Source organism: Parasteatoda tepidariorum, chromosome 1 (assembly GCF_043381705.1).
Source record: "Parasteatoda tepidariorum isolate YZ-2023 chromosome 1, CAS_Ptep_4.0, whole genome shotgun sequence".
In the NCBI taxonomy this organism is placed as follows: Eukaryota; Metazoa; Arthropoda; class Arachnida; order Araneae; family Theridiidae; genus Parasteatoda; species Parasteatoda tepidariorum.
Genome location: NC_092204.1, coordinates 30,099,379 through 30,120,103, shown reverse-complemented (window position 1 = coordinate 30,120,103; position 20,725 = coordinate 30,099,379). Strand labels below are relative to the sequence as shown.

The 20,725-nt window shown below is 25.0% G+C and overlaps 1 protein-coding gene across 23 annotated transcripts in view; it reads left to right on the top strand.

Annotated features, from left to right (window-relative positions):
- Positions 1-20,725, top strand: part of LOC107445351 (inositol hexakisphosphate and diphosphoinositol-pentakisphosphate kinase) — a 65,643-nt gene that overhangs the window by 33,808 nt on the left and 11,110 nt on the right. For 17 of the 23 annotated variants that reach the window (XM_071178194.1, XM_016059723.3, XM_071178183.1 and 14 more), the window contains 13 exons: positions 1,022-1,143; positions 2,710-2,822; positions 2,941-3,007; positions 4,613-4,754; positions 5,870-6,096; positions 7,023-7,165; positions 8,499-8,613; positions 9,579-9,728; positions 11,474-11,593; positions 13,284-13,436; positions 16,700-16,817; positions 17,842-17,940; positions 19,159-19,224. In XM_071178194.1, the coding sequence (XP_071034295.1) occupies positions 1,022-1,143; positions 2,710-2,822; positions 2,941-3,007; positions 4,613-4,754; positions 5,870-6,096; positions 7,023-7,165; positions 8,499-8,613; positions 9,579-9,728; positions 11,474-11,593; positions 13,284-13,436; positions 16,700-16,817; positions 17,842-17,940; positions 19,159-19,224 (1,635 nt within the window). The remainder of the gene's footprint in view (positions 1-1,021; positions 1,144-2,709; positions 2,823-2,940; positions 3,008-4,612; positions 4,755-5,869; positions 6,097-7,022; positions 7,166-8,498; positions 8,614-9,578; positions 9,729-11,473; positions 11,594-13,283; positions 13,437-16,699; positions 16,818-17,841; positions 17,941-19,158; positions 19,225-20,725) is intronic. The other 6 variants (XM_071178179.1, XM_071178189.1, XM_071178196.1 and 3 more) reach the window with 1 other exon arrangement.

The window sequence follows — 20,725 nt, the reverse complement described above, 5'->3', positions numbered from 1 at the left end:
TATATATATATATTGCATGTTATTAGTATTAGGTAATTTCGATATTGTTAGTTATAGTGGAAGCTACTTTTTTTCTTCTTAACAAATTCTTAATTTCCTTTTCCTTTAGCTTAAGCCTGAACCCTTGTAAATTAAAAGGAGAAGGAAATGATAACTTAAACCATGAGTTAATTAAAAAAATGTTGTTATTAATTTTGTTGTTTTGATTTGGCATACTCAACAATGATTTGAGTTTTCTCTTTGTTAGAGTTTGCAAGAAAATTCACATGCATGTTATATTATATTTTTTTAAATTTGCGAACAAGATTTTATTTTACATGTCTGATAGCCAAGCAAGTAAGCAATCTTTAAATCATGTAATATTTTTAGATTATCGTGATTTTCTTAGTTACTTGTTGTTCATACTTATTACCTTTTTGTAAGTTTTATAGATTTGATATGTTATAGATTTGTTCATAGCATTTATTGTATATGTTATTGTTCTATCTTTTCATTGTGTTTCAGTTTCACTTAATCTTAGCATGTTAGTTTGCTTTTATGTGAAGTTTTATGAAGCTAAATATAGTTTGTTTGTCGTTGTATCCTCATTTTCCTAAGTCCAATTATCTAAATTGTATAAAATTAAGTTGCAATAAAAAGTTTTTTTTAATGTTTGTATTATTGTTGATAACTCTTGTGAAGTTAGATAAAATAAATATCTTAAGATATAGTGTATTGATAAATGAAGTAAATTGATTGGTAATTTAAGGTTATTACATTAATAATGTTATTAAGAAATCAAAAATTTTATATTTAATGATTTTATCATGTTTCAGTTTTTATTATAATTATAAGTTTTAAACTGTACTAAATCTAAAATTGATTTATTTAACTTTGTTTTAGATTTATTCATTTAAATTTATTTATGTGCAAATGTTGCTATTCATTAAATATTTTAAACAAAAAATTGCTTGAATCAAACTTTTTTTTAACTATCTATGTAATTGAGAGTACTTTTTTGTGCGATTAATTTAATCTGTAGGTGAATATGCTGGTACACAAGGCTTAGGACTATTACGACTGCACAGTACTTATCGCCATGATTTAAAGATTTATGCTTCTGATGAAGGAAGAGTACAAATGACTGCTGCTGCATTTGCAAAAGTATTTAAAAACTGTTTTAATTTACATAAAGTGTTATAAAGGCAAATAAAAACACATGTTATTAGTTTTGTATTTGTGAGTAGGTTTGAAAAACATAATGCTGCAACTGAATGCCAAAAAATTAATATATATATAGATTTGTTTTTAAAAATTTTACTTTACCCACAACTTACTTTGCACGAAGTATTTTTTATTTTGGTTATTAGCTTTTAAAGAAGTAATAGAAAAATCAATTCATGAAAGTAAAATCAGCATAATATTGAATATATCTTTACTTATAAAAGGAAGAGTGTAAGTAACTCTATGTGTATCTCTCTTGTAACTCCTAAATCATTTGTTCTAGACTTCTGAGTTTTGAACAGAAGGTATGAAGAGCAATTTTAGGAAGTGATCTCGGAAATTTTAATTAATTTCTTTTGTTTAAAAATGTATACATCGATTTTTAGACATCAAAGCAGACTTAGTAGAATTTTTTATTTTTTTCCTTGAAAACAGTCTTTTATGTTTTCTTAGGAAATTTTTTTTATATACTTTTGGCAACATAATTTATAAAATCCTTTTTTTTTTGCGACTTTTTCTCTTTAATATTTTAAAATTACTCTTTAATATTTTAAAATAACAATTCTATTAACTTGAAATTTCGATAACAATGTATAGAGGTTCTTTGTATATTATTTGACAGTAAAATAGTTGTAGGATTTTAAATATAAGATCTTTTACTATTAAATAAAAAACACGTATTTCCTTTTGCTCCAGAAATATTTTGTAAATCATTCTTAGCTTTCTCTATTTTTTTACTACACTTCAAGATTGTGTGCTTAGAAAATTGAGTGGAATTAAAAATACATAAAAAATGGATAAAATCATTATCTTCTATTATCAAATTTTGTTCAATATTTTTTTTTTTATCCCTATGAAAAACAAGTATTCAGCTAGTTTTTAAATTTTTAAACATCTTCACAAAATTGATCAATAATAAATTTTTTAAAATGCAGAGTTAGGATTCATTGGTTAAATTATATTAAAAAAATCTATGGATTGTATTAGATTTTGTGTATTATTAATTGATATGACATGTAAGTCATTGAACCATTTCATACATGGAAGATTTAAATATTCCATTTGATGCTATTTTGTTACAGACAAGATACAAAGTCTCCCTCAAGGGCAAAGTATAAATTTTTATTCTTTTATAGTGGTGTTTTTGAAGTAGCTTAAAATTTAGTGACAGAGAATTATTATAGCTGAGCTATAATAATATGTTTTCTTTTTATCATTTTCAATGAATGAACAGAAAGCTTCCTTCTTTTATAAGTTATAAAACTAATAATATAGCTCTATTATAATTTTTTTTTTTTTTATTCTCAGTGCGTAGTGTGATTTTTGTTTATGTAAAATACTTTCCCTTAAAATAAGAGCATAAGTTCTCTAGTTTCTTTCTTTGCTTTTGCTGTGTTTTCTTCTGAATAAAAAATAAATAATTTCTAGTTTTATAAATTATGCTTATACATGATATTAGTTCAAGTTAATACATATGTTCTAGTTAATCTAAACATTTACCTACAGGGTTTACTGGCTCTTGAAGGAGAATTGACTCCCATCTTAGTGCAAATGGTTAAAAGTGCAAATACTAATGGTCTTTTGGACAATGACTGTGATTCTAGTAATTACCAAAACATGTAAGATATAGTTTCTGTTTTATAACTATATTTTTCTATTCATTTTTATAGATGCATGCCCCAATTCTCATACATGCACATCAGTTTCTTAGATAATTTACCAATATGTTTCTTTTAGGATCAAGCAAAGACTTCATGAAACATTGCAAATTGACAGAGAATTCTCCGAAGAAGATTTTGAAAAGGTAATTATTTTATTTCGCAAAATTTTTCTTTCTAATCCATTGAAAAAATTTGATCCAGCTATTTTTCTATTTTTATTTAGCTTAAATTTACTCTTTAGTTTAAATACTTCATTTTATGTTTTAAATGTTTCAGGTTTTTTTTTTAAATTGTGTAGTATTTTTTTTCCTATTAACTGATTAACCATAATATAATTTTTATCAAGTTTTTCCTTTTTTATTTGTTGCTAAAAATAATCTTAACATATTTTTCCTTTATAAACAACTTTATAATAAGCTTATTTTTTTGTTTTGTTTTTAATTCCCTAATGTATTATAAATGAAGGATGAACTATTCTGGGTATCTTGTATGCCACTCCAAATTACTTTCAATCTTCTTCCTATGCAGTTTTAAAAATAAATGAATGAACAATAATGAAGTACAAATTTTGCAAATTATGAATTATGTTGCAAAACACAATATCAGTTGTGAAGCTAGTCAGTAAAGACCTCTTTAAACATATGCAGGGGAATTTTTTCTAAACAATTTTCAGTAGATCAATTTAAATTTTTAGAAAATTCAAAACTAACTTACAATAAATGTAGCTAAGGGGCCAAAAAGAAAATTTGAATGTAAGAAAATTGAAAATGAGAAATATAAATATTGTATACAAGTTAATTAAATTGATTGGATTATTAATTGTTTTATTATGGTTTTAATTTTTCAGTATTGAATGATTAAAATACTTTTGAAATTTAAGAAAAAAAATTAAGATAAGCTTATTTTCAAATGCTGGTGTGATACATGGAAAGAACCCTCTGTACCACATTTGGCATGCATGTCATTTGTTGGTCAATCCTTCCGTAAATTTTTTTCCGATATGTTCTTCATAATTTCTGAAAAATCATCACACTTTTTTCTTTCTTTTTTATTTTCTCTTCGTGTATTTAAGTGTATAATCATTAAAACAATTGTTTCTTTTTTAAAATTTCTGTCAGGAGGCCCATGTAAGTCTAGATTAATCCATTAAACTTGTGCATGTCTTTATTAAAGCATGATATTTTTATTAATTTACTTATACTGTTCCCCTTCTTTTTTCCATCTTTTTCACTCTAAGCTTGAATTAATAATTTACTTTTTTGATTTATTGAGCTATGTTGCAGTAATAAATTATTTTATGCAACTTGTTTACATTTTTAGCTTATATATCTATTTGCTAGTTGTGGACGGGTGTTGGCCAGATAACCAATGGGTAATATTTATCCTTTGGCTTTCCTTACGCTATGTTAGACTTAACTGAATTATGGGGTTCAGTTTTGTTATCTTTAATCTGTAGCCTCATTTGGATTTGTTGCAGTATATCTGAAAAGTTCTACATTCAACCAACTTATGTTATTAACTAAATAGGAAATTTTGAACATGTTATTATCTCTTTACGTTTTTAATACCTCATGTCACCGTGATATTGGGGAGAAAACTAAACAAAAATAGTTATTTGAATTTAATAGGTTAAATCCATTCAGCTAATTAATTAATTAGTTTTTTTTGTTCTAATTTTATGTTCATTAAAATGTTTATTTTGTGCATTCAAATAACCTCAAATTTCTTTTGCTTACAAATGTTTTTAGTTAAACCCAACCAAAGCTAGATCAATACACAATGCTCTTCAGTTCATCAAAAATCCTGTTAAGGCTTGTGAACACGTTCATGACTTGATACAGCAGCTGAACTTATTGATTAAAAAAAAGAAAGAAGATCCTCGATTGCAAGGTGGGTTCTGAAAATGGATAAATATGCTAACCTAATATTATGTATTTTTGAAATAACATCATTATTTATTTTCAGTTTTTAAAAATAGTCTTGAACAAATTATACATAACAAATTATACATAACAACAAATTATACAAACAAATTATACATAAACAACAAACAAATTATACAACATTATACAATTATTGAACAAATTATACATAACAAATTATACATCTTGAACAAATTATACATAATTCTCACAAACAACAAAAACAATTAACCCCTTACCTGCCAAGTAAAATTTACGTGATTCACGCCCCAGTGCCACCGTTTTTTCGCTCAAGTGCGCTTTGTTGCACAGTGTTTCGGTGGGGAAAAAAGATGCACGCTTTGCAATTTAAAAACAGTTTACTTTCACAAGAGAAGGAAAAAAAGAAAATACAAAACTTAAATTAAAGAATAAAAATACAATATAGAAGATGTTAAAACTTAGTTGTTGTATGATAAATCCTGAAACATGGTTGGACACATAAACCAACATCACATTCATTGCACTGATAGCGGGATTCTTGACGAATATACACAGGAAATGAAAGAAGAATAAACACGACCTTACTCAAATAGAAACACACAAGCAATAAATATTATGATATAACTTTTCCAACACATCCCTTTCCCATTCCCCCTCCTGCGAAATTGGTAATACATTCATTGCAAACACTTTCAAGGTCATTTTACTGCATTCACTAGTCGGGGGTGTAGTTCTATTTATAGCAGCGCAACGCAAAGCATCGTACTTCAGGAAAGCGTGTATATACGCCTGTGGCAGTTAATACATCGTCTGGCCAAGTCGTATATGTACGCCCGCGGCAGTTAAGGGGTTAAAGCTTCTCTTCCAATATGCACATTTTATTAATATTATTTTATTAAAAAAAAACTCACTGTGGTCTTTAATTTTTCCATAAAAACTAGCTGTAATTTAGAAGTGCATTTAAATTTCATTTTTTTTTCATAAAAAATAACTAAAGCTACTCTAATGAGCTAAATTTACTGATTATATTTTGTTTGAGAAAATCACAGTTGTCTTCAAAATTATGCATTGCTTTTTCATTATTTCTTGTTGCATGCACAGAGGCTCCTTTATATCATGGAGAAACATGGGATTTAATGCAGAGAAGATGGTCCAAATTAGAAAAGGATTTTAAACTGAAGACTGGAAAATTTGATATCAGTAAAGTTCCAGACATATATGACTGTATAAAATATGACCTTCAACATAATCACCACAATCTTCAGTTTCCACACGCAGAAGAACTATATATTTATGCTAAAGCTTTAGCTGATATAGTCATACCTCAGGTAAATTTGTTTTCGTTCAAAACTGTGTTTTCTTGATAAGTAAATCATTGAACTAGTATTTCACTTTTATTTTGAAACTTAAATATTACAATAACTTTAATAAAAACCATAGATGCAATGTGAGAGAGTTGGCACAATTTTTTTGTTTTTAGAAAACTTCGTTTATTTTAAGTTTTATGTATATAAGCATATTTATTTTTTACATGCATATGCATTTACATATAAATGTACATATCAAACTTAAAACAGACGAACAGGTTTTTTAAAACAAAAAGTGTGCCCCTGTCACGCTACGGTAAAAATTATTGCAATTTTAGAATAATAGAAATTATTTTATATGCTCTTGTATTTTTAACTCTTAAGTTTTTAGCATAATCTGACTAAGAAAAGAGAAAAAAAATTATTTTTAGGAAGCGTTTATTCTAGGCAATATGTTTTGTATTAAAATATATTCTTCAGGCAATTAGTTTTTGCAATTTACGGTAATTTTAATTTGCACTTGTTAAATTTTTAAAGATATATTTTGATGTAATATTTCAGGGGTTATGTTTCATTTTTACAGTTTAAGGGCTTCAAGCAATATAGTTATAAACCATATTTTTTACCAAACTTGTTATTTTTGCAAACTGCTCTTGTAATACTAATAATTAATTGTTTTCAAATAGATACTTTGACAGGTTTCTATAATTTTCATTAAATAGCAGCACAATATGCAGAAATATTTTATTGGCTCCGTTTAAGTCATAGAATTTCTCTTGAAATTCATCACCTGAGCTATAAAAAAATGTGGCTTATCAATATATATTTCCCCAAGCTCTTTAATTACAGTGGTGCCTAAAATAAAAATTTAATATTTCCTTTCCATTTGTCAAGAATTCTTTTATTATTTTGTACCAAATCTGATGTAATTTGTATTCTTTACATAGGAATATGGAATCAATCAACATGAAAAACTAACAATTGGACTTGGTATATGTACTCCATTGTTAAAAAAAATCAGGGCTGATCTTCACAGAAACATTGATCCCACAGCTGATGAGACGGAAAATGTAAACAGACTCAATCCTATGTGAGTTGTTTTTAATGCGTCTACTTACAGTATTACTTGGTGCATAAATTTTACTTTTTTTCCTGCCTTATAACCTTATTTGAGGCAGATCATCCTAAAGGGCACCAAAATTTTTCTAGACAGCAGTTTAACATTTATTTTTGTGATTTTCTTTGGTAATTATATTAAATTTTATTCATTCCTTTATTTTTGTAGTTTAAACTTCATGATGTAATTAAATGAAGTTGGGAGTGTATTATGTTTGCAATGACTCGTCTGTTTTTAGGGATTCTCTCTTCTTCTTTTTAATTTTTTTTTATTTTAAATTTTTTTTTTAGCAAAAGCTGAATAAAATGTAATAAATAAAATCAAAAAACAATTACACAGAGAAGAAACAAAATGAGCAACTCACTTTTAAAACTCTTTAAGTCTGTGCCAGTGACAGCAGAAATGAATTTATTAAAAAATAAAAAAAACAAGGGGAAAAAATATACATTCTGAAAATATATAAAATATTGAGTTTAAGAACATATTAAAGTGAATAGTTAATAAACAGGTTGTTTCTTTTCTTTTCTTTTCTTTTGTTGCATATTTAAGCTTGGCTATATTAATAGCTAACAGCTTTCTACTGTTGTTCAGCTCTTGAATTTAATGAAAGGTAATTCCACATTAATGTTAAAATTTTTTGATATTTTATATTGGATTAAAAAATACATTTGTTGTTGGTCAGTTGTCAGATCTTCATATGAAAATTCACATTGAAATGCAAATTGTATTGAAAAAATAAATAGTAAATGACACCACATCAGTTGTAGTATTTATCTAAAAATGTGGCAATAAGTTACTTGTTTTCTAGATGTAAGTCTGTTAGAGGTAAGACTTTTTTTTAAAAAATTTATATTAAATTGTGGCAACAATCTAGTTTTATGAAAGCTATGTTTTTGAATTTCTATTCAATTAAAGACATTATTTTTAGAATAAAATATGTAATTTCTACGTAATCGTCTAAACACAAGGTAATCTCTATTTGACTATTACGACAACATATACTTAATCAGAGTAATTTAAGAATTTTTTAATTAATTCTAAAAACATTTGCATAATTTCTAAGGTCTTATTCAATATAACCAGGCTTGAAATAATTTTATGTATTTTTGAACTAAAAAATGCCTTTTTTTTTTCATTTTTAACTATTAGTCTATAACTTTTACCTGTGGAAATACTCTGAAATATTACTTTGTTCTACTAAAAGCTCTTAAATAATCAATTTAAATGAAAGTGTGTTTAAAATTTTTTTTTCTATAATATTCCAAGTATTTAGAATTGTTTTATATTTTTCTATATTTTCCTATAGGTACTCACATGGTGTCTCCTCACCTGAAAGGCATGTTAGAACACGTCTTTATTTTACCAGTGAAAGTCACATTCACTCACTGTTAACAGTCTTACGTTATGGTGGTTTACTTGATGTAAGTTAAAATTTCTAAGTAAATATAATTTGTTCTTATTTTATGTTTTCTAGTTTCTATTAAAAGTTGTTCACGAAAGATTGTTATAAACTACTGCAACTAATTAATGACCGAAAATAATATTTTAATTTTGTCATATTGTTGTATATATATTGTGTGAATTGAAATTCATAAATGTTTATTAATTTTGAATTTTGGCTTAATTTTGAAACGGAAATTATTCTGATTTTTGTAACAAACAAAATTGAACACTATTTTTTTTATATATTTTTTATTTTTGTAAAAAGTTATTATAATTAAAATTTCTCTTTTTTAATAAATAATTGTTTTATTATTATTTTTTACTATTATATTTCCTATTATTTTGAGTATAATGACATAAATCATGTTTACTAAAAATATTTATTGTTGCAAGCAATGATTTTAAAGTAGAAGATATGAAAAAATATCCGTTATTTTAATTTATTTTGATTTGAACGTTAACATAAAAGTAAAAAAATTTGATGTTTGTTAATTGTTTCAACATAAAAGAAAGGAGAAAAACTTTGCTTCCAAACGAAGGATTTTCACATCATACCACAACTTTCATTATAAAAAATACAAAATTCACAAACTTTATTAGCATACTTAAAAAAATTTTTAATTAAAAGAATTTGTGCAACTAGGATTTTTTTTCTTTCAGAACTTCATGATAAACTTTAAACCTAGTTAAATTTAATTCAGTGGAATTTTTTTTCAAATTATTTTTATGTTTATAACCATGGTTTTAATTTTTATGGTTTTAATTTTAACAATTTTACAAATTTGTGTATCGATATTGTTTAAATTCAATCCATGTACAGTTGGTATACCACTGTTCTGATTGAATCTTATCCTGGACAAATCCATGTTTCTTTTTAAAGATAACTGAACTAAATAAGTTGTTTACTAATTTTTTTTTATTTACTAATATGCATGATTCAAAGCAGTGGCCAGAACCATGTTCATTGTGCAGTTGCTTACCAGAAGACATTGAAGATGAACAGTGGAGAAGAGCTATGGAATATGTTAGTGCTGTTTCAGAACTTAATTATATGACTCAAGTCGTCATCATGTTATATGAGGATCCAACTAAAGTAACTTAGCTTTTTTTAAAATTAATTATGATAATTGATTCTTATTATTTAATTAATTGTATTAATTATTATTTTTAATCAATTACTTATTGATGAATTTTATTAATTATCATTATTTTTTATTATTGATATTTTTATCTATGCATTGTGTTGAAGAAGCCTCTGTCCTAAATTAATAATTTTAAATTTAATTCTCAAATAGGCATGAAATGAGAGCAACTATTATTATCAAAAGAACTGGTGCCTTCTAGTTTATACACTATGAAAAGGAATAATTAGGAAGCTGAGTTTATAAAGGTTCTAAGTAACTTTTCAGTGATTTCATGTCAATTAGCTTTAAAGTTTATTGACAATAGAAAATTAAAATTCTGCTTTCAATTGGCTTAATCCCTGTTCTGTTGGATTTTTTTTTTGTTCTTAAATTTCCAATCCAAAAAAAGTTTTTTTTTTATTGCTAAAAATTAATGTTTTGTTCTAAATTCAAAAATATAAATCACTATATAGTAATATATAAATTACTAAGAGTAATTTAAACTGTTCACATTTTAATTTGTTGCCAGATGAGAGGTTTTGTAATTTTACTTGTTAACTGTCTGTTGCCAAATGCATTGGAAACTTTTTCCCCCTCTGAAATTGCTCAACCATTATCATTTACTACCTGCATCCACCGAGATCTGCTACTGAGCTTTAGCATTTGAAATGACTGTTGTATAGTTAAATAAGACTGAAGTAAGATTATTTCCTTACATTTTTTTAAATGTCACTTAGAACCTTCTTCCTCAACATTTTACAATTGTGCCAATGCTAATCTTGTTTCATCTTTGGTGAAAAATCGCTGAAATTCGTTCCCGCTTAGTTTAAACATTTGATCATTGCTCCTTTTGGCACCAAGTTACAGATATAAACTTGAAGTGAGGGAAATTACCTTATTGCTATATTGGGTAAAATTTTGACTTTTACAAGGCAAAGCTGTGAGCTATGTTCAGTTAAGTAAAAACTGATAGTAAAAACTGATTGCTGTCTTTCATAGCAAATTTATTTTTCTCTATGAAAATTTTTTACAAATTTGCTCAATGTTATAGGATTAAAGCTTGTTTTTACTTATTTACTATAGTACTTGTTTATTAATCACTTTCCCTTATTTTCTAAAATGATAAGTTTTTAAAAAATAAAATTTAAGTATAAAGCTAGCAGATGCAACAAATAGAAATTATGTCAACTACTAATAGCTTTTTCCATATAATATCCTATACATTATCATCACAATATAAAAAACTGTAATGTAAAATACTTACGAAACAGACAGTTCTCGTTTTGCCAAATGTGTTGATGATAGTTCTCTAATTACATATTCTTAATTACATATTCTGGATTTCTTTAGTACAAATCTTTCTTATTCATTTTTTTTCTCTATAAGTGTCAATGTAAACTTTTTAAGCATGAAAGAAATATAGCCTTAACAGTTAAAGTATTGAAATGATCTTTTATCCATTTTCTTTTTAATATTTAGAAGCTATGAATGGTCAATAGCATTAGAGAATATTCTCTGTATTGCAATTTTGCACTCATTTCATATCAAGAAATTTAATTTTATTAAAAATTATTTATATTTGGGGTTATTTTCATAAAAATAAAATTTTAAGAATCAATGTTTTATAATTTTTATTTTTAATTAACTTTTTTTCTTATGTAATATAGTGCTTAATATTTTTTAAGATTGTTAAATATATTTTTTACCTTTGAAGGACATATCTTCTGAAGAAAGGTTCCATGTAGAGCTTCATTTTAGTCCTGGTGTTGTTTGTTGTGTACAAAAAAACTTACCTCCGGGTCCAGGCTTCCGACCTCAGTCTCGAAGTGGGCCAGTATGTATAAATCAAACTTTCTTTTATTTCTGATGATACAATTATGTTTAAACTCTTATTATTTGAATTTCCTATATTTCTGGATCATTTTTAATTAAAATCTTTTAATTTATATCTGTATAACTTTTATCGTACTTTCTTGACAACAATTCTAACTTTTTTCTTTCACAAACCATCTACAACAAGCTCTAAAAATATTGCCTCTTGAACTATGGTTGTTCCAAAATAAGCTTAATAAACATTACTTTACCTTTTTTAAGGAATTCAATCTATTAAAATACTAAAAGTTTATTAACGTAAATAAAACATTTATATCTGAATTAAGTGAATAATTAAATGAGCAATAAGCTTAGTTATTAAGGAAATATTAATATTAACTAGATAAACATTATGAGGAATAAACTCACAAAAAAGCCTCTGCATTTGAAGTGTTCAATATTTTGCATTGTTTAATATTTTGCAGTGCTTAATGACAATTGTTTTATAGTAGGCTGTAATTGAGAAAATAATTTAATATGCAATAATTAATTAAATTAAATGTTATTAAAAATTATTAATTTTATGTGCTAAAGTTAGCACAAAAGAATGTTTTGCGAACATGTTCCTAGCTCAATAAACTAAGTAGTTTTAATAAATTTCATATTAACTTGTTCATTATTGAAGTTTTTGTGCTTTATTATTGACATTTTGTTTATTCATTAAGATATTTTATTAAAGATAACCACTAAAATATTCTTATTTGGTCAGATTTTGCTATTGTGTGTATAAAACTATGTATCTTATGGGTTACAATAAGCTTTCAAAGTTTAGATAACTGACACACTATGGCTACAAAATAATTTATTACCCCCATAATTTATTTATATGTTTTATTTTATTAAAAAAAATTATTTTATTTGTTATTTTAAACAAAATATAATTTTAAAAAATTATTCTTTATTTTATTAGTTTTTTATCACTTATGAAATATACGTAAGTAAAAAAAACTACTTTTATTTTTATTAAATAACTCTATAAATATATGCATATTATAACATAAATTAAATTTATGGCCTTTCTATGCAACTGAAAATTACATATGGCCTTTTTTGTTACATATTGTTTTGTTCTTTTTTTTTCTTTTCTTTTCTTTTTGCATCAATAGTTCGTAAGTTTTGAAAAATTTGAAAGCTAAATATTTATTGTCTATTTTTAAAATCATTTTCTGATTGTTAATTTCTAAATTGAAAGTACATTTAGATCATTTACCAATATGCTTTTTGGTTTAAAAATGTTATTATGAAAATATTTTGCTTGTTCTAGAAACATATGAGGCTAATTTTAACATTAAAATAGGCATGTTAATGCTAAGAAATTAAAATATGTTTAGAACTTAATCACTAATTTTAAAATTATAAATTTTTATGAAAAGTGTCCATAATTTATTTGTTTAGGTTTATCATTTTGTAATTTTATTAACGATAACTTCAAGCCTCTATAAGTAGAACATTTGTAATTAATTGGTTAATTTCCTTTTTACTAATAATCAAAAACAATAGATTTTTCTTATTAAAAAAATATCTAATTAGTAAAACTTAATCAAAGTTTCTCATTTTTATTCTACATTTTTGTACGTATAGTGCAGACCTTATTTTAAATAATAACTAAGTTTTTATAATAATTATCAATAATTTTTCATCCCGCTTTTTAGAAGGAAAGGCTTAATTGCCCCATGATAATGATGAGTGGGGAGAAACACACGCCAGGCTGCAGCTATGACTGTGAGAAACATGCCCGAATTGATGAAGAAGATGATGATCTCACTTTAGAAGAAGAAAATTATCAAGATATTGGAAGTGATCCAGTATGCTCTTCTCATTTTTGGTTAAACACTTATACTGCAAAAAACTGAAACTTGATTTAATTGTATATTATACATAAAATATTTCTTAATATATAATTGGTTTGTCAAATGGAAATATATGTTATGAAAAAACTAAATTTTAAAATATATATAAATATATCTTGCCTTGCTTTTTCTGAAGTTTATTTCTTAAACTTTTTAACAATTTTTACCTCACTTTTTTAAATATTTCTTAAAAGTTTTGTTTCTTCATTTTTTAATAAAAATAAGACTTAATTCTTATATGTTATATACTCACTTACAATAGTATATTTTGAGTGAATTAAGTTTTACGAAGGTATCATTTTTTGATAAGTAATCAGTATTCGGTTATCAGTTGTTTTTTTGAAACAAAGACTAATCTGTAACATTATTTTCTGAGTTTTCGTTTTCTGTGACATATATATTTATAACAAGGGAATAAGATTATAATTTAACATTTTAGTTAATTTCATCTGAAACAAATTTTGAATGGGGCTTATTTTTCAAATGTTTCATTATCATAATTTTTTTAATGTTTTCTGTAGTTGAAACTTTATTTCTCTATTATATTAGTTTTGTCATTTCGTTGTTTGACTTAGATTTCAAAACTGCCGAGTTCAAAATATTTCCAAAGATTTTGTGTATTCATCTTTATAATTTTAAATTAAGGGTTTTATTTTTAATCCCTGAATAACAAATATAGGAATACTTTCTCTTTGTGCTAACATAAAACGAAATATGTAATTAAGTTAGCTAGCAAATATGGTTTTTAATTGTAAAAGCATGTCTTTTGCTAAAATAAATTTGAATAAAAGAAATAAAATTTTGAGTGTTTTTAACACAATATAAGAATTTTAATAGTGAGAGAAAAAATTCTTTTCAACCTATATTGTGATTACCAATATTGTGATTGCTTTAGTTTTCTTGTATGAAAATTAAATCTTCAGTTTTATAAGAAATTTTATGTATGTAATTCATCTTTAAAAGAATTCTTGTTTAAATTTTAGAGCTCTAAATAATGTAACAAAGGTTTCATTACTTTTTTTTTCTTTAAATAAAATGCAACTTACCTTTAAACATAAAGTATACTTATAAAAACAAATATTCAATACAACTTTCTGTGTGTCTGCAATTTTTTAATGACTTTAAAATTCATTTTAAACTATAAAATTTGAAATGCATGTAATATTTTTCTTCTTCTTTTAAGTCTTGTTTGTAATTGATTATTATGATTTCTTTCACAAATAATTAGATTTTTCATCATTTGAAGTCACTTTTTCAATTATTTTCTCTAGAGTATTTCAAAATAGAAAAACTTAGTGGAATTTATGAAGTTTTAAATTAAATATATCTTACCTCTTTGCTTCATTTTAAATCTTAAGATAACTGAAATAGCACCAACGTAATCTCTTAGAAAGCAATTTTGCTATTTTCATTGTTATCAGAGACAAAACTAGAGTATCCTTAGAAGCCTTATGTGCACGATAAGGCAATAAGAAAATGATATCGCTCTTTCATAAATACAAAGATGATTTAAAATACAAATAAATTATTATATGCATAAAAAAATAGTTTTTTTAACTAATGCTATAAACTTCAAAATAAGAACTTTTACATTTTTGAATTCAATTTGCAAAATTTTGAAGTAAAACGTAATAATATTCCCAAAGTAATTACACTTGAAAAAATTATTAAAATATATAATTGTTAACGAATAATTTTAACTTATTTTATAATTGTTTTATTAATTTAGCATTCATATTTCCTTGATATGCAACAAAAAAAAATTTGCTTCAAAAAGTTGCTCCATGTCCTTATTTTGTTAAGTTTGTTTTATTCTATTCAGTAAATTATGAAACAAAATTTTAGTGTGGGTGAACTATCTCGGTAAATGACTTAATAGTTTTTAGAATATTGTGCCAGTTGAGCAGTTATTTATTTGTGAATTACTGTTATCTTTATTAGAATCATTTACCTGGTTCTGGATAACTTGTCTGGATAAGATTCTGGATTACTTGTATATACTTGAAAATGCTGAGCAAAAAATCTGTTTTAAAGTATACCTTTATTTTAAAATTTCTTAATTATAACAGTTTCAACACAAAGGAGCAGGAAGAACAATAAACAATAATCATTTAATAATAAACAATAAACATTAACAATGAATATTTTAAAAGAAACAATAAAAAGTCAAAAGGGGAGCAAACGACTATTTCATTTAAAGTTTGATAGTTTAAGTATTCTTGTTCTTGCTTCCCAATATAAATTGGTGATCTCTCCATTATCCTTTGACCTTCTTTCTAGACCTTATTTATTTTAAAGTTTAATTGATTTTTTTAATCATTAAAAACTATATCCACCACTTTGCAAAATAAATTTATAATTCATTAGTATAAAAATATTTTCAAGACTTCCATTCAAATTTTTGAAAATAATATGTTGATACTCCTCCTTATAAGCTTTTCAAATAAAATCTAGGTTTAAATACTCAGCTTTTAAAAAGCCATACAAAAACATAACTGATTAATAAAGCATAAATATTATTTATTATGAAATATAAATGTGAAAATATTACTATTGAATTCATTAAAAATAAAGTACTTAATGAACACCCACTAAAATTACCATTTAAAAAAATGATATTTTATATTTTAATATCCTTATCATTATTTGTACCTGTGTTCCTCAACCAACTGGTATTTTCCAAGAAAAATGAAAAGAAAAAAATGAAAATTAAATTTTACGACATAGAAAAACATGTTGCAGTATAAAATATTTGAAAACTTCGTTATCCACTATAATAACTTGTTTCAAAATGATAAATCTTGAAAATGAATATTTGCTATGTAACTTAATTTCAATTTTCATATTTAGTTTCACTTTTTTCATTTTTTTAAGGGAGTATTCTGAATTTGGCATATTTTATCTGATAACAAGATTATGCAGTTAAAGTGTTATTTTATTTCGTTTACAAGAAGAAAAAAAGTTCTCCCTTTCTTATTTCTAGTATATGTTTCCAAGTTTCAGGAGAACAACAAATTTTAAAACAACATATTTTTAACAATTTAAAACAAGTCACTGTCAAATTCTTTAATTAAATCACTGAAAAAAGAAACAAAGTCCTTAAGAGTTTTTGTTATCTTAGATAAAATTTGAGAATGGTTTGAATGTTTTTCTTTATTGGTAAACATATTTTTTATACATTCTATCCCTAAATAAAGTTTTTTTCATGTTATTAATAGGATTCACCTACTATTCTTGAAGAAAATGAAGTGAAGGATGAAAAGAAGATAAATTCTAGTCGATCTAAACCATCTGAACCTATTCCTATTCAAAAAACAACCACTAAAGTTACTACTAGTTAGTATAACTTTTAATTTTAATCTTCATTTTTTTACCTGTTGACTCACAGATTATGGGCTAGAAAGGCTTTTCAAAATAATATTAGTATGATATGTGTCCAATTTCTGTATTATTTTTATGCAATATTATTAATTTACCTAAATAAGGTACCTTGAGCAATCTGAGTTTCTGAAAAGGCCAATAAAACTATTTTTGATATCTTTGTTTTAAATGTTGAGACTGAGTTCATTTAAGGTAGAAACTGTGTGCTTTTTTGCAAGATAGATTTAATTAGTTACCAGGTTTTTTATTCAAATGTTGTAGCAAAGTTGCATAGGGAGAAAAAAAAATTATGCTTTCTGTCTGAAGATTTTATGAGTAAAAGTTTAATATTATTGCTGGGTTTCAATCAAGTCATTGTTTGAAATGAACTAAAGCGGTGATTTACTCATGACCACCCAATGCTATTTATCAATAGCATTAAATTCCCACAGCTAACTCTAATTCTGTGAAAGTTGAGTCAGACTAGCATGTTCTCTCATCCTGCTATTTTGTGTTCTTCTATTAATAGGATTTTACTGTATTTTATTGTACAGTTTGTACAGTTTTATACAGTTTTACTGTACAGTTGTATTGTACAGTTTATTGAAACTATTTTAAATATTTGACCCTCATTGAGGACAGGAGTGATACATATCAGTTTCCCTTTTATGTTAACATTATTTTATTTAAATTATTATTTTATTTAAATTATTATTTTATTTAAATTATTATTTTATTTATTAACAATGAGTTCTCTAGTTTTTTTAATTTTATAAAAAAACCTTTTGTGTTTGGCTGCATACATAAAGAAATATACCTTCTTGAACCTAAATGATTACTTAAGCAGACAAAGCTAAGGAACTTTTTTGTTGTTTCTTCTACTGTTATCACTGCATGCACTTCAAACTACTAAATCTAGTTTGTCATTCTGTCAACAGATTCTAAATGTGTTTCAAAGAATTGTATGTTATTTACTTAGCATAATTATTCTTTTTTTCAGGTCTTCCACATAAGCCTTGTGTGATAATGAAAAGCAGCAGCGACTCATCTCGCCCTAGAAGTCTTGATAGTGAGAGTAAACAAACAAAAGCAGACAAAGGTAAAATATTATGTATAATTAAAAATCTTAATATAATTTTAATTTCTTTATTAACTTACCTTCTAGAGATAGTTGACTCACTTCAGTGTCCTATGACCCAGATGCAAATTGGCTTCTTGAGTTTGATTTTGTATTGACTATTATGCTGATATTAATAGTCTCTATGCCAAATAGCTAATAATCACTGTAAATTAATTTTGAAACTTTTAATTGATTTACATATAGCAAGAAAGACACTACCTATTTTTATACCCTTCTCACATTAGTTGAAGATTATATAATGTATAAAAAAATATGTTGTTTTTTTATATTATACCAACATGTTTTAAAGCTCTAAAATATGTTGGTATTTTCACACATTCCATTTCGTATTTCATAATGAAAAAAAAAATCACTTTTATGTACTAGTGAATTTTGATGACAAGTACAAAGCACCTAATACAAACCAGGTTTTAAAAAAAATAGTTGCAAATACTTTTTGCATAGCTTATATATGAAATAATGTGTTTGTAAAATGTGTTACAAGAAATTTTAAAATATTTTATTACTTTAAAAATTTCGTATTTTTACGACTTATGTATCAAGGTTTCACTCTTGTGTATTTTGAAGCATCGTAAATCCTTGTTTTCTTATATGTATATTATTATTTCTATTTTGTAGAATTTGAATTAATAAGATTTCTTTTAAAATATTAAAATTAAATAAACTAAGTTTTCATAGCCCTGATTGGTAACTTACATAATATAATAATCACTGTTTTATCTTCAAAGGGTGTATTAAAAAACCATTTTTCAACTTTTATGAAATCGCTTCACTTTTGGATCATAGGCAATCTTTACAAAGAATCAGATAAAAATTATAGAGTTGTAATTCTCGTGTAATTCAAAGGCAATCTTCTAATGTATTATATTTCATTTTACTATGCCCATAAAAACCAGTTAAAAATTTTACCAGTATTAAAATTTTACTAATGCCTATAATTATAGTAGGAAGTTGTAAAAAATTGAGATTATGAATTCTATAATGAACCAATCAATGTTTTTAGAAAATAAATTTTTTTCTCAATGTACTGTTTGAGTGTTTTTTAAAGGCTTTGGGTTTTATTTATTTTTTTTCACATTTAGAGAAATGTCAGCTGAATTAAAGTTTTATTTTTTATCTTTGGTATATTAATCAGTATTCAGTAAATTTTATTTGTTGTATGTCTTCATTTTATAGACAGTCCTCATACTCAGAGCTTAGAAGATGTATCATCTGTAAATACAAAATTACAAGAACGTCGTGGTATGTCATTTAATAAGTTGATTTTATTTCTTTTATGAATCTTGAAAATCTTACAACATCTTTGAAATTATACTTGAATGATTTGTTAAAATGAAAATAAAAGTACTGTATCAATTAAAATACTAAGTAGATTGAGCAATATTTGCATTTCATGTAATATGGATACCTATTACTATTCTGTAAAATTAAGGGCATTTTATGCATAAAAAAAGAAGTTATGTGAATAGAAGAGATGCTCAACCATCTTTGGATAACAAGCTACAATACCTGTTAAGTTCAATATAAATGAAGTAAAGCTGTAACCTTGTAAGGAGTGTATTTAGATTTTATTTGAAAGATTTCGTATATAAGTAATATTTTTTTTAGGTGTAGTTAATTAAAAAAAAAAAACTTATTATAAATAACTTAGTCTAAATATGTACATAGTTACCTGGGAAATTATTACAAGTTTATAGGTATGTAAAATAAGAAAAAAAAACATGTTACCAGCAAACTTTTGTTTTTGTTAAACTTAGTTTTTTTTATTGTTCAAAAAAAAAAAAATTGTTACTAAATTTGCTAATAAAATATTAAACTTTTTCAGTTTTGGAAAATTTTCTTTTCTCAATTTATTTCTATTACTTATTATTACAGAACTTGTCTGAAAAAATATTTGACTAATTTTTTCCACTTTTTTTAATCATATTTTTTAAGATAATTTAGTATCCAATTTTAAAGGCTCTATGGTCCACAGGTTATATATATATATGTCTTATGCATAGTAACTCAAAAGCATAAACAAGAAATAAGTGACTGATAACTTAAATATGTCAAAATGACTAAACTTGATATTTCTATTACAAATCTAATTTTAAAATAATTAAAATATCTCAATCAATGTTTTTTTCTGATTATCAATTTTTAAGCTAAAAAACTTCTATATAAAGACTGGCAAAAAGGGAGGGGAGACTATATTATATTAATTTCATGTCAATTGGGTACTTACACTTCAAGAAAAAGAAGATCACAAATACCCACACATGTGACCTATGACGTCAGCATCGTTTATAAAAAAAGTGGTGTGCTAAAGTTCAGCTAAGTTTCTCAAAATAAGTTAGATTGTTAATTAATATAAAGTTACTTAAATGCAGCGTATTGCACATCAAATTTATTGAAATATAATTCTTTCTCATCTACGTCTTTAACTTAACTTAGATTTATTATTTGTTGATGCATTTTATTGTAACTGTGATATATCTTCATTTTGTGTACCTGGCAACTTTGATGCATTATTAGCTTATGTTCTGCATTGCTTCATGCCTGTCTTTGTTAAGTAAGAATATAAAATGAAAGAACTGAAATCTTTGTGTAAGAATATAGAATGTGTCACTTAAGAGAATTGATAACTGACAGGCTTAGCTTACTCGAAATAAAATAGAAAGAACAGATGCTAATGTAAACAAATGCCACATTTCTACAACCAATCAGGATTGAAATACTCCCACTACGTCCCTTGCAGATA